The 16,781-nt window shown below is 44.3% G+C and overlaps 1 protein-coding gene across 2 annotated transcripts in view; it reads right to left on the reverse strand.

Moving 5' to 3' along the window:
* The window catches only part of ppp1r13l (protein phosphatase 1, regulatory subunit 13 like), a 77,827-nt gene that overhangs the window by 6,838 nt on the left and 54,208 nt on the right, over nucleotides 1-16,781 (reverse strand). For both annotated transcript variants that reach the window (XM_055895173.1, XM_055895174.1), the window contains exons 5-11: nucleotides 9,832-9,927; nucleotides 7,351-7,430; nucleotides 6,426-6,813; nucleotides 5,990-6,307; nucleotides 3,692-3,924; nucleotides 1,098-1,235; nucleotides 226-359 (exon numbers count right to left, since the gene is read on the reverse strand). In XM_055895173.1, coding sequence (XP_055751148.1) covers nucleotides 226-359; nucleotides 1,098-1,235; nucleotides 3,692-3,924; nucleotides 5,990-6,307; nucleotides 6,426-6,813; nucleotides 7,351-7,430; nucleotides 9,832-9,927 — 1,387 coding nt within the window. The remainder of the gene's footprint in view (nucleotides 1-225; nucleotides 360-1,097; nucleotides 1,236-3,691; nucleotides 3,925-5,989; nucleotides 6,308-6,425; nucleotides 6,814-7,350; nucleotides 7,431-9,831; nucleotides 9,928-16,781) is intronic.

The raw sequence follows: 16,781 nt of genomic DNA on the forward strand, positions 1-16,781 counted from the left end.
TACGATAAGTGCCATGGGATCTTTAGTGACAACAGAGAGTCAGGACACCCGTTTAACGTCCCATCCGAAAGACGGCACTGTGTTGGGCAATGTCAGAAAGTGGGATGCAGGGTGGCACGCTGTTGGCCATAAGGAATAATGGCCAGCAGCGTGCCATTATTATGTAGAAGAAGGAAGCTAACAGGGACATAAGCCAGTTAAAAGGGCAGACGATAATGAAGTTACCATCCGTGGCTGTCTGGGGCGGAGACGTTGGCTCCTATACGAACCAGGAAGTCCACCACGCTGTAGTGACCTCCACAGATGGCGTTATGGAGGGCTGTGATGCCCTCGTCGTTCGGCTGGCTCGGGTCACTCATCTACAGGTCACAGACCACGCAGGGGTGAACCTCATGCTTGCTGTCAACACACACTGAATGCTTTATTTGGGTCCACAACAGACCCTACCTCCTGTACCCATCCTCCTCACCTCCTGTACCCATCCTCCTCACCTCCTGTACCCATCCTCCTCACCTCCTGCAACCAACCCCCTCACCTCCTGCACCCACCCCCCTACCTCCTGCAGCCAACCCCCCTCACCTCCTGCAACCCATCCCCCTCACCTCCTGCACCCATCCCCCTCACCTCCTGCACCCATCCTCCTCACCTCCTGCACCCATCCTCCTCTACCTCCTGCACCCAACCACCCTACCTCCTGTAACCATCCTCCTCACCTCCTGCACCCATCCCCCTCGCCTCCTGCACCAATCCCCCTCACCTCCTGCACCCATCCTCCTCACCTCCTGCACCCATCCCCCTACCTCCTGCACCCATCCTCCTCACCTCCTGCACCCATCCTCCTCTACCTCCTGCACCCATCCTCCTCACCTCCTGCACCCATCCCCCTCACCTCCTGCACCCATCCCCCTCACCTCCTGCACCCAACCCCCTCACCTCCTGCACCCAACCCCCTCACCTCCTGCACCCATCCCCCCTACCTCCTGCACGGCCCTCTGAACAGTGTCCAGTTCCCCCCACCTCCTGCACAGCCCCCTGAACAGTGTCCAGTTCCCCCCACCTCCTGCACGGCCCTCTGAATAGTGTCCAGTTCCCCCTACCTCCTGCACGGCCCTCTGAACAGTGTCCAGTTCCCCCACCAGTGACCCGTCCAGCAGTAGAACCAGAGGGCTGAGCCGAGCCCTCTGACCAGAATCCCCTCGTTCCCGACTGGCCCGACGCAGGATGGAATTGTACCCCTGGGAAGATGGAAGAGTACCACAACATATTACCTTAACTTTTCCCTTATTAGATACAGACGTAGTAACATCGAGATGGAGAAACATGCCCAAGAAGTATTTGTTTAAAATGCATGTGACTATTATTAGTGAAAACCTTCCACTAACTGGATCAGTTCACTGACAATGGGACTGTTTCATACATGGAATCAAGCAACATCTAGAGTACCAGCCAAAAGTTTGGACACATCTACTCATTCAAGTAAAAAAATTAAATAAATTGTACTATTTTCTACATTGTAGTATAATAGTGAAGACATCAAAACTATGAAATAACACACATGGAATCATGTAGTAACCATAAAGAAGTGTTAAACAAATCAAAATATATTTTATATTTATATTTGAGATTCTTCAAAGTTGCCATCCTTTGCATTGATGAAAGCTTTGCACACTTTTGGCATTCTCTCAACCAGCTTCATGAGGTAGTCAGCTGGAATGCATTTCAATTAACAGGTGTGCCTTGTTAAAAGTTAATTTGTGGAATTTCTTTCCTTCTTAATGTGTTTGAGCCAATCAGTTGTGTTGTGACAAGGGATGGGTGGTATACCGAAGTTAGCCCTACTTGGTAAAACACCAAGTACATATTATGGCAAGAACATCTCAATTAAGCAAAGAGATTAGACAGTCCATCATTAATTTAACACATGAAGGTCAGTCAATGTGGAACATTTCAAGAACTTTGACCGTTTCTTCAAGTGCAGTCGCAAAAACCATCAAGCGCTATGATGAAACTGGCTCTCATGAGGACCACCACAGGAAAGGAAGACCCAGAGTTACCTCTGCTGAAGAGGATAAGTTCATTAGAGTTACCAGCCTCAGATTGCAGCCCAAATAAATGCTTCACAGAGTTCAAGTAACAGACACATCTCAACATGAACTGTTCAGAGGAGACTGCGTGAATCAGGTCTTCATGGTCGAATTGCTGCAAAGAAACCACTACTAAAGGACACCAATAATAAGAAGAGACTTGCTTGGGCCAAGAAACACGATCAATGGACATTAGGCCGGTGGAAATCTGTCCTTTGGTCTGATGAGTCCAAATTTGAGATTTTTGGTTCCAACCGCCGTGTCTTTGTGAGACGCAGATGTTGCTCTCGTTGCTGGTGATTCTCTGATCCACCTCTACGCAGATGACACCATTCTGTATACTTCTGGCCCTTCTTTGGACACTGTGTTAACAACCCTCCAGGCGAGCTTCAATGCCATACAACTCTCCTTCCGTGGCCTCCAATTGCTCTTAAATACAAGTAATACTAAATGCCTGCTCTTCAACCGATCGCTGCCCGCACCTGCCCGCCCGTCCAGCATCACTACTCTGGACGGCTCTGACTTAGGTATTTGTAGTTGTCCACATATTCTAGGTATCTGGTTAGACTGTAAACTCTCCTTCCAGACTCACATTAAGCATCTCCAATCAAAAATTAAGTCTAGAATCGGCTTCCTATTTCGCAACAAAGCATAGCTCATCTGTAAATAGCTCATCTGTAAATAACCCATCCAACTACCTCATCCCCATACTGTATTTATTTATTTATCTTGCTCCTTTGCACCCCAGTATCTCTTCTTGCACATTCATATTCTGCACATCTACCATTCCAGTGTTTAATTGCTATATTGTAATTATTTCGCCACCATGGCCTATTTATTGCCTTACCTCCCTTTTCTTACCTCATTTACACACACTGTATATAGATTTGTTCTACTGTATTATTGACTGTTTGTTTGTTTATTCCATGTGTAACTCTGTGTTGTTGTTTGTGTCGCACTGCTTTGCTTTATCTTGGCCAGGTCACAGTTGTAAACGAGAACTTGTTCTCAACTGGCCTACCTGGTTAAATAAAGGTTAAATAAAATAAAATAAAAATAGTTTTGTTTTTTTAAAGAGTAGGTGAACGGATGATCTCTGCATGTGTGGTTCCCACCGTGAAGCATGGAAGAGGAAGTGTGATGGTGCTTTGCTGGTGACACTGTCATGACCTCAACCCAATTGAGATGGCTTGGGATGAGTTGGACCGCAGAGTGAAGGAAAAGCAGCCAACACGTGCTCAGCATATGTGGGAACTCCTTCAAGACGGTTGGAAAGTTGGTTGAGAGAATGCCAAGAGTGTGCAAAGCTGTCATCAAGGTAAAAGGGTGGCTACTTTGAAGAATCTAAAATATAACATATATTTTAATTTGTTTCAAACTTTTCGGGTTACTGCATGATTCCATATGTGTTATTTCATAGTTTTGATGTCTTCACTATTATTCTACAATGTAGAAAATAGTAAAAATCAAGAAAATTAAACCCTGGAATTGAGTAGGTGTGTCCAATAGTTCTGACTGGTACTGTACATTTAAAACATCTTGACACACGTCACTGTAACATAGTCACAACAACAGAAAGCAAAGAGAAGAAACGTGTCCTGTCATACCCTGTACTCTGGCGAGGCAGGTTCAGGGTCAGGGACCGGGTTAGTGACAGGGGAGAGGGATGTAGAGCTGTCCCCTTCTCCGTCTGAGGACGAGCTGTAGTCACTCCTCATCTCCCCCCCTTGCTGGCCCGTCAACCCCTTCCGCCGGAAAAGTTTATTCATGATCTGTTTGTACTGTTTCCGATTGTGATCCGGCTGCAGGTTGGCTGGCTTCTTCTGGGGCTGGCCAGGGACTAGGGTCAAAGGGTCACAAGGTTACCACAACATCGTGCACACACATGCAGACGCTTTCGAAAATTAAACAAATTCATAAGCCCAGCGCCGTATTGATAACGTGATCAGCAGGAGATTCTACAGGGTGAGTATTGATAACGTGATCAGCAGGAGATTCTACAGGATGAGTATTGATAACGTGATCAGCAGGAGATTCTACAGGGTGAGTATTGATAACGTGATCAGCAGGAGATTCTACAGGGTGAGTATTGATAACGTGATCAGCAGGAGATTCTACAGGATGAGTATTGATAACGTGATCAGCAGGAGATTCTACAGGGTGAGTATTGATAACGTGATCAGCAGGAGATTCTACAGGGTGAGTATTGATAACGTGATCAGCGGGAGATTCTACAGGATGAGTATTGATAACGTGATCAGCGGGAGATTCTACAGGGTGAGTATTGATAACGTGATCAGCAGGAGATTCTACAGGGTGAGTATTGATAACGTGATCAGCAGGAGATTCTACAGGGTGAGTATTGATAACGTGATCAGCGGGAGATTCTACAGGGTGAGTATTGATAACGTGATCAGCGGGAGATTCTACAGGGTGAGTATTGATAACGTGATCAGCGGGAGATTCTACAGGGTGAGTATTGATAACGTGATCAGCAGGAGATTCTACAGGGTGAGTATTGATAACGTGATCAGCAGGAGATTCTACAGGGTGAGTATTGATAACGTGATCAGCAGGAGATTCTACAGGGTGAGTATTGATAACGTGATCAGCAGGAGATTCTACAGGATGAGTATTGATAACGTGATCAGCAGGAGATTCTACAGGATGAGTATTGATAACGTGATCAGCAGGAGATTCTACAGGGTGAGTATTGATAACGTGATCAGCAGGAGATTCTACAGGGTGAGTATTGATAACGTGATCAGCAGGAGATTCTACAGGGTGAGTATTGATAACGTGATCAGCAGGAGATTCTACAGGGTGAGTATTGATAACGTGATCAGCAGGAGATTCTACAGGGTGAGTATTGATAACGTGATCAGCAGGAGATTCTACAGGGTGAGTATTGATAACGTGATCAGCAGGAGATTCTACAGGGTGAGTATTGATAACGTGATCAGCAGGAGATTCTACAGGGTGAGTATTGATAACGTGATCAGCAGGAGATTCTACAGGGTGAGTATTGATAACGTGATCAGCAGGAGATTCTACAGGGTGAGTATTGATAACGTGATCAGCAGGAGATTCTACAGGGTGAGTATTGATAACGTGATCAGCAGGAGATTCTACAGGGTGAGTATTGATAACGTGATCAGCAGGAGATTCTACAGGGTGAGTATTGATAACGTGATCAGCAGGAGATTCTACAGGGTGAGTATTGATAACGTGATCAGCAGGAGATTCTACAGGGTGAGTATTGATAACGTGATCAGTCGGGGAGGCTGTAGATACATACAACTTTAATGAATAGAATGATGCCTCCAGAGTCTCTGGGTTCGCGCCCAGGCTCTGTCGCAGCCGGCCGCGACCGGGAGGTCCGTGGGGCGACGTACAATTGGCATAGCGTCGTCCGGGGTAGGGAGGGTTTGGCCGGTAGGGATATCCTTGTCTCATCGCGCCCCAGCGACCCCTGTGGCGGGCCGGGCGCAGTGCGCGCTAACCAAGGGGGCCAGGTGCACGGTGTTTCCTCCGACACATTGGTGCGGCTGGCTTCCTGGTTGGAGGCGCGCTGTGTTAAAGAAGCAGTGCGGCTTGGTTGGGTTGTGCTTCGGAGGACGCATGGCTTTCGACCTTCGTCTCTCCCGAGCCCGTACGGGAGTTGTAGCGATGAGACAAGATAGTAATTACTAGCGATTGGATACCACGAAAATTGGGGAGAAAAGGGGATAAAAATTAAATAATAATAAAAAAGGACAAATTTAATAGAATGAGAGTAAAACAGTTTGATAGTGAACTTTCTTTGTTGCCAACCATTCACTCCGTCATTGTCACTCACATCGCTGGTCCCCTTTTGTGTCAAATTCTTATGCAAAGTAATTGTATATTAGAAGTCATTTCCTAACCTTGTGATCCTGGTTCAGGGTTTGGGTTAACTTTGGAGATAGGGGTCACAGAGCCGCGTCTCCTCAGGGCCCGGGGGATCTCAGAGCGGATCCGGAACAGTTCTTCCATGTCAGGGACATCTGGGCTCTCTGGAGCCACCACTGGCTGCAGCTTGGACGGGCTGAGGGGCCTGGGGGCCACCACCTGGGATTCTCCTCCTCCTCCTCCTATCTCTGTCTCCCTCTCTCTCTCTGGGAGAGCTGGGTCAGGGGCCGTGGGACTTTGATGAATCGGGTCCAGTCGCTCCAACTCAATGTCAACATCACCTGGTTTCAGCACTGTGGGAGAAGAGAGAACATACAGATGGACGGATGGACAGAATTACACACAGGCGGGTGACCACGCATAACCGGTTAGATTGTGAGAGTAGAGTCTATGTTCGTGTAGATACTATACCTTCCCCGTGGTAGGCTGGCTGCTTGAGCTCACGGGTCTGTGGCTGGGTCTGTGGCTGGGTCTGTGGCTCTCTGTACTCTAGGTAATCCCTATACTCCCTGGGTACAGCCTGGCGGTACAGAGCCACGTCCCTCTCGGGCCCCAGGGCCCGGGGGTGAATGGCAGACGAGGCCCAGTAGGGGTTCTGGAGCCGCATGATGACGGAGAGAGGGATGGGTCTGTGCTGACGGGGGGGCTGGGAGGAGGAGGAGCAGGGGGGGATGGAGATACGGGATATGATTGGTTGGGGAGGGGCGTGGTAGAGGGAGGACGAGTCAGGAGGGACAGTAATACGGGTGTTACGGGGGAGAGATGCGTGGGTGGGCTGGTGGGAACGAGGGAGGGTGTCCTGGAGGGAATGAAAAGGGGGCAGAGAGACAAAGAGACAAAGAGAGAGAGAGAGAGACAGAGAGACAAAGAGAGAGACAAAGAGAGAGACAGAGAGAGAGACAGAGAGACAGAGAGAGAGAGACAGAGAGAGAGAGAGAGAGGGACAGAGAGAGACAGAGAGAGAGAGAGAGAGAGAGGGACAGAGAGAGACAGAGAGAGAGAGGGACAGGGAGAGAGAGAGAGAGAGAGAGAGAGAGAGAGAGAGAGAGAGAGAGAGACAGAGACAGATTCTGTTCATCTGACCATCATTGCTATACATGACAATTTAAGCAATTTAACTTTCCATGTCAATAAAGTATACCAGCGAGAGAGAGATGATTATTAACAAACAAAACGCCTGAGCGCACACACACACACACACACACACACACACACACACACACACACACACACACACACACACACACACACACACACACACACACACACACACACACACACACACACACACACACACACACACACACACACACACACACGCACACACACTAACTACCTTCTTGGAAGAGGAAGGGCCATCCAGGTTAGATTCTCTCCAGTTGGTGTTTGGCACCAACGGTCTCAGCCACTCAGTCTCTGCAACAAGGAGATGCTAGGTTAACAACAAGGAGATGCTAGGTTAACAACAGGGAGATGCTAGGTTAACAACAAGGAGATGCTAGGTTAACAACAAGGAGATGCTAGGTTAACAACAAGGAGATGCTAGGTTAACAACAAGGAGATGGTAGGTTAACAACAAGGAGATGCTAGGTTAACAACAGGGAGATGCTAGGTTAACAACAAGGAGATGCTAGGTTAACAACAAGGAGATGCTAGGTTAACAACAAGGAGATGCTAGGTTAACAACAAGGAGATGCTAGGTTAACAACAAGGAGATGCTAGGTTAACAACAGACAGGTGGTAGGTTAACAACAGGGAGATGCTAGGTTAACAACAAGGAGATGCTAGGTTAACAACAAGGAGATGCTAGGTTAACAACAAGGAGATGCTAGGTTAACAACAGACAGGTGGTAGGTTAACAACAGGGAGATGCTAGGTTAACAACAAGGAGATGCTAGGTTAACAACAAGGAGATGCTAGGTTAACAACAAGGAGATGCTAGGTTAACAACAGACAGGTGGTAGGTTAACAACAAGGAGATGCTAGGTTAACAACAAGGAGATGCTAGGTTAACAACAAGGAGATGCTAGGTTAACAACAGACAGGTGGTAGGTTAACAACAGGGAGATGCTAGGTTAACAACAGACAGGTGGTAGGTTAACAACAGGGAAATGCTAGGTTAACAACAAGGAGATGCTAGGTTAACAACAGACAGATGGTAGGTTAACAACAAGGAGATGGTAGGTTAACAACAGACAGGTGGTAGGTTAACAACAGACAGGTGGTAGGTTAACAACAGGGAGATGCTAGGTTAACAACAAGGAGATGGTAGGTTAACAACAAGGAGATGGTAGGTTAACAACAAGGAGATGGTAGGTTAACAACAAGGAGATGGTAGGTTAACAACAAGGAGATGGTAGGTTAACAACAAGGAGATGATAGGTTAACAACAAGGAGATGGTAGGTTAACAACAAGGAGATGGTAGGTTAACAACAAGGAGATGCTAGGTTAACAACAAGGAGATGCTAGGTTAACAACAAGGAGATGCCAGGTTAACAACAAGGAGATGCTATGTTAACAACAAGGAGATGCTAGGTTAACAACAAGGAGATGATAGGTTAACAACAGACAGGTGGTAGGTTAGCAACAGGGAGATGCCAGGTTAACAACAAGGAGATGCTAGGTTAACAACAAGGAGATGCTAGGTTAACAACAAGGAGATGCTAGGTTAACAACAAGGAGATGATAGGTTAACAACAAGGAGATGATAGGTTAACAACAGACAGGTGGTAGGTTAACAACAGGGAGATGCCAGGTTAACAACAGGGAGATGCTAGGTTAACAACAAGGAGATGGTAGGTTAACAACAAGGAGATGCTAGGTTAACAACAGACAGGTGGTAGGTTAACAACAGACAGGTGGTAGGTTAACAACAGGGAGATGCCAGGTTAACAACAAGGAGATGCTAGGTTAACAACAAGGAGATGCTAGGTTAACAACAGGGAGATGCCAGGTTAACAACAGGGAGATGCTAGGTTAACAACAAGGAGATGCTAGGTTAACAACAAGGAGATGATAGGTTAACAACAGGGAGATGCTAGGTTAACAACAAGGAGATGCTAGGTTAACAACAGGGAGATGCTAGGTTAACAACAAGGAGATGCTAGGTTAACAACAGGGAGATGCTAGGTTAACAACAAGGAGATGCTAGGTTAACAACAGACAGGTGGTAGGTTAACAACAAGGAGATGCTAGGTTAACAACAGGGAGATGCTAGGTTAACAACAAGGAGATGCTAGGTTAACAACAAGGAGATGCTAGGTTAACAACAAGGAGATGCTAGGTTAACAACAAGGAGATGCTAGGTTAACAACAAGGAGATGCTAGGTTAACAACAGACAGGTGGTAGGTTAACAACAGGGAGATGCTAGGTTAACAACAAGGAGATGCTAGGTTAACAACAAGGAGATGCTAGGTTAACAACAAGGAGATGCTAGGTTAACAACAAGGAGATGCTAGGTTAACAACAAGGAGATGCTAGGTTAACAACAAGGAGATGCTAGGTTAACAACAAGGAGATGCTAGGTTAACAACAGACAGGTGGTAGGTTAACAACAGGGAGATGCTAGGTTAACAACAGGGAGATGCTAGGTTAACAACAAGGAGATGCTAGGTTAACAACAGGGAGATGCTAGGTTAACAACAAGGAGATGCTAGGTTAACAACAGGGAGATGTGTGTGTGTGTTGAGGCCTGACTGTCGTAGGTGTGTGTGTGTTGAGGCCTGACTGTCGTAGGTGTGTGTGTGTGTGTGTGTGTGTGTGTGTGTGTGTGTGTGTGTGTGTGTGTGTGTGTGTGTGTGTGTGTGAGGCCTTACTGTCGTAGGCGTGGTGGGGTTTCTTCTTATGAGACGCCACGTCCAGATCGGTCTCATTCCATTTACCTGGGCTCTTATGTCTCTGCATGACTTCATCTGGAGAGAGAATAAAAGCTAACAGTCATATTAACTCATTCAGATTACTGAGAAATGTAGAAATGCTCCTGTCTATGTGTGTAGTGGCACATGGAGTCAGTGTAGTGGCACATGGAGTCAGTGTAGTGACACGTACTAAAGAGTCAATGCAGTGGCACATGGAGTCAGTGTAGTGGCACGTACTAAAGAGTCAATGCAGTGACACGTACTAAAGAGTCAATATAGTGACACGTACTAAAGAGTCAATGCAGTGACACGTACTAAAGAGTCAATATAGTGACACGTACTAAAGAGTCAATGCAGTGACACGTACTAAAGAGTCAATATAGTGACACGTACTAAAGAGTCAATGCAGTGACACGTACTAAAGAGTCAATATAGTGACACGTACTAAAGAGTCAATGCAGTGACACGTACTAAAGAGTCAATGTAGTGACACATGGAGTCAGTGTAGTGGCACACGGAGTCAGTGTAGTGGCACGTACTAAAGAGTCAATATAGTGGCACATGGAGTCAGTGTAGTGGCACATGGAGTCAATGTAGTGGCACGTACTAAAGAGTCAATGTAGTGACACGTACTAAAGAGTCAGTGTAGTGGCACATACTAAAGAGTCAATATAGTGGCACATGGAGTCAGTGTTGTGACACGTATTAAAGAGTCAATGTAGTGACACATGGAGTCAGTGTAGTGGCACATGGCGTCAGTGTAGTGGCACGTACTAAAGAGTCAATATAGTGGCACATGGAGTCAATGTAGTGGCCCATACTAAAGAGTCAATATAGTGGCACATGGAGTCAATGTAGTGACACATGGAGTCAGTGTAGTGGCACATACTAAAGAGTCAATATAGTGGCACATGGAGTCAGTGTAGTGGCACATGGAGTCAGTGTAGTGGCACGTACTAAAGAGTCAATATAGTGGCACATGGAGTCAATGTAGTGGCACATGGAGTCAGTGTAGTGACACGTACTAAAGAGTCAATGTAGTGACACATGGAGTCAGTGTAGTGACACGTACTAAAGAGTCAATGTAGTGGCACATGGAGTCAATGTAGTGACACATGGAGTCAGTGTAGTGGCACGTACTAAAGAGTCAATATAGTGGCACATGGAGTCAGTGTAGTGGCACATGGAGTCAGTGTAGTGACACGTACTAAAGAGTCAATGTAGTGACACATGGAGTCAGTGTAGTGACACGTACTAAAGAGTCAATGTAGTGGCACATGGAGTCAATGTAGTGACACATGAAGTCAGTGTAGTGGCACATGGAGTCAGTGTAGTGGCACATGGAGTCAGTGTAGTGGCACATGGAGTCAGTGTAGTGGCACGTACTAAAGAGTCAGTGTAGTGGCACATGGAGTCAGTGTAGTGACATATGGAGTCAGTGTAGTGGCACATGGAGTCAGTGTAGTGGCACATGGAGTCAGTGTAGTGGCACATGGAGTCAGTGTAGTGGCACATGGAGTCAGTGTAGTGACACATGGAGTCAGTGTAGTGGCACATGGAGTCAGTGTAGTGGCACATGGACTCAGTGTAGTGGCACATGGAGTCAGGGTAGTGGCACGTACTAAAGAGTCAATGTAGTGACACGTACTTAAGAGTCAATGTAGTGACACATGGAGTCAGTGTAGTGACACGTACTAAAGAGTCAATGCAGTGGCACATGGAGTCAGTGTAGTGGCACATGGAGTCAGTGTAGTGGCACGTACTAAAGAGTCAATATAGTGGCACGTACTAAAGAGTCAATATAGTGGCACATGGAGTCAGTGTAGTGGCACATGGAGTCAGTGTAGTGTCACATGGAGTCAGTGTAGTGGCACATGGAGTCAGTGTAGTGGCACGTACTAAAGAGTCAGTGTAGTGACACGTACTAAAGAGTCAGTGTAGTGGCACATGGAGTCAGTGTTGTGACACATGGAGTCAGTGTAGTGGCACATGGAGTCAGTGTAGTGGCACGTACTAAAGAGTCAATATAGTGGCACATGGAGTCAATGTAGTGGCACATACTAAAGAGTCAATATAGTGGCACATGGAGTCAGTGTAGTGGCACATGGAGTCAGTGTAGTGGCACATGGAGTCAGTGTAGTGACACGTACTAAAGAGTCAATATAGTGGCACATGGAGTCAGTGTAGTGACACGTACTAAAGAGTCAATGCAGTGACACATGGAGTCAGTGTAGTGGCACATGGAGTCAGTGTAGTGGCACATGGAGTCAATATAGTGACACGTACTAAAGAGTCAATATAGTGGCACATGGAGTCAATGTAGTGGCACATGGAGTCAGTGTAGTGGCACATGGAGTCAGTGTAGTGGCACATGGAGTCAGTGTAGTGGCACATGGAGTCAGTGTAGTGGCACATGGAGTCAGTGTAGTGGCACATGGAGTCAGTGTAGTGGCACATGGAGTCAGTGTAGTGGCACGTACTAAAGAATTGTGAAGCATTCACTACACTTCCAGAACCTGTGTTGACTAAATTACATTAAAGTTCCAATGCAGCCATTTTTATCTCAATAACAAATAATTTCCGGGTAACAATTAAATACCTTACTGTGAATGTTTTTGATTAAAATCTTCAAAAAGAAACAACAATAGCTTATTAGCAAAGAGTAATTTCTCAAGCAAGAATTATCCTAGGACTGTCTGGGTCTGAATGGGGAAGGGAACCTGAGGATTAGCTGTTGAATTGAGGTTAGGAACTCTCTTTTCAAAACAGCTCTTTAAACTAAATGGACACTATCATCATTTTCACAATTTCATACTTTTATTCTAAACTCATAGTGTGTAAAAAAATGTATACATATTGTATGTATAAATATATACTGTATGAATAAATATATACTGTATGAATAAATATATACTGTATGTATAAATATACACTATGTATGAATAAATATACACTATGTATGTATAAATATATACTGTATGTATAAATATATACTGTATGTATAAATATACACTGTATGTATAAATATACACTGTATGTATGTATAAATATACACTATATGTATAAATATATACTGTATGTATAAATATACACTATGTATGTATAAATATACACTATGTATGTATAAATATACACTATATGTATAAATATATACTGTATGTATAAATATATACTGTATGAATAAATATATACTGTATGAATAAATATACACTGTATGTATAAATATACACTATGTATGAATAAATATACACTATGTATGTATAAATATATACTGCATGTATAAATATATACTGTATGTATAAATATATACTGTATATATAAATATACACTGTATGTATGTATAAATATACACTGTATGCATGTATAAATATACACTATGTATGTATAAATATACACTATGTATGTATAAATATACACTATGTATGTATGTATAAATATACACTATGTATGTATAAATATACACTATGTTTGTATAAATATACACTATGTATGAATAAATATACACTATGTATGTATAAATATATACTGCATGTATAAATATATACTGTATGTATAAATATATACTGTATGTATAAATATACACTGTATGTATGTATAAATATACACTGTATGCATGTATAAATATACACTATGTATGTATAAATATACACTATGTATGTATAAATATACACTATGTATGTATGTATAAATATACACTATATATGTATAAATATACACTATGTTTGTATAAATATACACTATGTATGTATAAATATACACTATGTGTGTATAAATATACACTGTATGTATAAATATACACTATGTATGTATAAATATACACTATGTATGTATAAATATACACTATGTATGTATAAATATACACTATGTATGTATGTATAAATATACACTATGTATGTAAAAATATACACTATGTATGTAAAAATATACACTATGTATGTAAAAATATACACTATGTATGTATAAATATACACTATGTATGTATGTATAAATATACACTATGTATGTATAAATATATACTGTATGTATGTATAAATATACACTATGTATGCATAAATATATACTGTATGTATAAATATACACTATGTATGTATAAATATACACCATGTATGAATGTCTTATATATACAATACAAGTCATTAGTTTGGACACAACTACTCATTCAAGGGTTTTTCTTTATTTTTACTATTTTCTACATTGTAGAATAATAGTGAAGACATCAAACTTATGAAATGACACATATGGAATCATGTAGTAACCAAAAAAGTGTTAAAAAAATTATTCAAAGTAGCCACCCTTTGCTTTGATGACAGCTTTGCACACTCTTGGCATTCTCTCAACCAGCTTCATGAGGTTGAATTCCTTTGGAATTCATTTCAATTAACAGGTGTGCCTTGTTAAAAGTTAATTTGTGGAATTTCTTTCCTTCTGAATGCGTTTGAGCCAATCAGTTGTGTTGTGACAAAGGTGGGGGGGTATACAGAAGATATCCCTATTTGGTTAAAGACCAAGTCCATATTACGGCAAGAACAGCTCAAATAAGCAAAGAGAAACGACAGTGCATCATTACTTTAACACATGAAGGTCAGTCAATGTGGAACATTTCAAGAACTTCAAGTGCAGTCGCAAAACCCATCAAGCGCTATGATGAAACTGGCTCTCATGAGGACCGCCACAGGAAAGGAAGACCCAGAGTTACCTCTGCTGAAGAGGATACGTTCATTAGAGTTACCAGCCTCAGAAATTACAGCCCAAATAAATGCTTCATAGAGCTCAAGTAACAGACACATCTCAACATCAACTGTTCAGAGGAGACTGTGTGAATCAGGCCGTCATGGTCGAATTGCTGCAAAGAAACCACAACTAAAGGACACCAATAATAATAAGAGATTTGCTTGTGCCAAGAAACACGAGCAATGGACATTAGACCAGTGGAAATCTGTCCTTTGGTTTGATGAGTCCAAATGTGAGATTTTTGGCTCCAACCACCATGTCTTTGTAAGACCCAGAGTAGGTGAACAGATGATCTCCGCATGTGTGGTTCCCACCGTGAAGCATGGAGGAGGAGGTGTGATGGTGCTTTGCTGGTGACACTGTCAGTGATTTACACTGCTCAAAAAAATAAAGGGAACACTTAAACAACACAATGTAACTCCAAGTCAATCACACTTCTGTGAAATCAAACTGTCCACTTAGGAAGCAACACTGATTGACAATACATTTCACATGCTGTTGTGCAAATGGAATAGACAAAAGGTGGAAATTATAGGCAATTAGCAAGACACCCCCCAAAACAGGAGTGATTCTGCAGGTGGTGACCACAGAACACTTCTCAGTTCCTATGCTTCCTGGCTGATGTTTTGGTCACTTTTGAATGCTGGCGGTGCTCTCACTCTAGTGGTAGCATGAGACGGAGTCTACAACCCACACAAGTGGCTCAGGTAGTGCAGTTCATTCAGGATGGCACATCAATGCGAACTGTGGCAAAAAGGTTTGCTGTGTCTGTCAGCGTAGTGTCCAGAGCATGCAAGCGTTACCAGGAGACAGGCCAGTACATCAGGAGACGTGGAGGAGGCCATAGGAGGGCAACAACCCAGCAGCAGGACCGGTACCTCCGCCTTAGTGCAAGGAGGTGCACTGCCAGAGCCCTGCAAAATGACCTCCAGCAGGCCACAAATGTGCATGTGTCAGCATATGGTCTCACAAGGGGTCTGAGGATCTCATCTCGGTACCTAATGGCAGTCAGGCTACCTCTGGCGAGCACATGGAGGGCTGTGCGGCCCCACAAAGAAATGCCATCCCACACCATGACTGACCCATCGCCAAACCGGTCATGCTGGAGGATGTTGCAGGCAGCAGAACGTTCTCCACGGCGTCTCCAGACTCTGTCACGTCTGTCACATGTGCTCAGTGTGAACCTGCTTTCATCTGTGAAGAGCACAGGGCGCCAGTGGCGAATTTGCCAATCTTGGTGTTCTCTGGCAAATGCGAAACGTCCTGCACGGTATTGGGCTGTAAGCACAACCCCCACCTGTGGACGTCGGGCCCTCATACCACCCTCATGGAGTCTGTTTCTGACCGTTTGAGCAGACACATGCACATTTGTGGCCTGCTGGAGGTCATTTTGCAGGGCTCTGGCAGTGCACCTCCTGGCACTAAGGCGGAGGTAGCGGTCCTGCTGCTGGGTTGTTGCCATCCTACGGCCTCCTCCACGTCTCCTGAAGTACTGGCCTGTCTCCTGGTAGCGCCTCCATGCTCTGGACACTACGCTGACAGACACAGCAAACCTTTTTGCCACAGCTCGCATTGATGTGCCATCCTGAATGAACTGCACTACCTGAGCCACTTGTGTGGGTTGTAGACTCCGTCTCATGCTACCACTAGAGTGAGAGCACTGCCAGCATTCAAAAGTGACCAAAACATCAGCCAGGAAGCATAGGAACTGAGAAGTGGTCTGTGGTCACCATCTGCAGAATCACTCCTTTATTGGGGGTGTCTTGCTAATTGCCTATAATTTCCACAACAGCATGTGAAATTTATTGTCAATCAGTGTTGCTTCCTAAGTGGACAGTTTGATTTCACAGAAGTGTGATTGACTTGGGGTTACATTGTGTTGTTTAAGTGTTCCCTTTATTTTTTTGAGCAGTGTATTTAGAATTCAAGGCACACTTAACCAGCATGGCTACCACAGCATTCTGCAGCGATACGCCATCCCATCCGGATTGTGCTGAGTGGAATCACCACTTGTTTTTCAACAGGACAATGACCCAACACACCTCCAGGCTGTGTAAGGGCTATTTGACCAAAAAGGAGAGTGATGGAGTGCTGCATCAGATGACCTGGCCTCCACAATCACCTGACCTCACCCCAATTGAGATGGTTTGGGATGAGTTGGACCGCAGAGTGAAGGA

The sequence above is a fragment of the Salvelinus fontinalis genome, chromosome 33 (genome assembly GCF_029448725.1).
Source record: "Salvelinus fontinalis isolate EN_2023a chromosome 33, ASM2944872v1, whole genome shotgun sequence".
NCBI classification, from domain to species: domain Eukaryota; kingdom Metazoa; phylum Chordata; class Actinopteri; order Salmoniformes; family Salmonidae; genus Salvelinus; species Salvelinus fontinalis.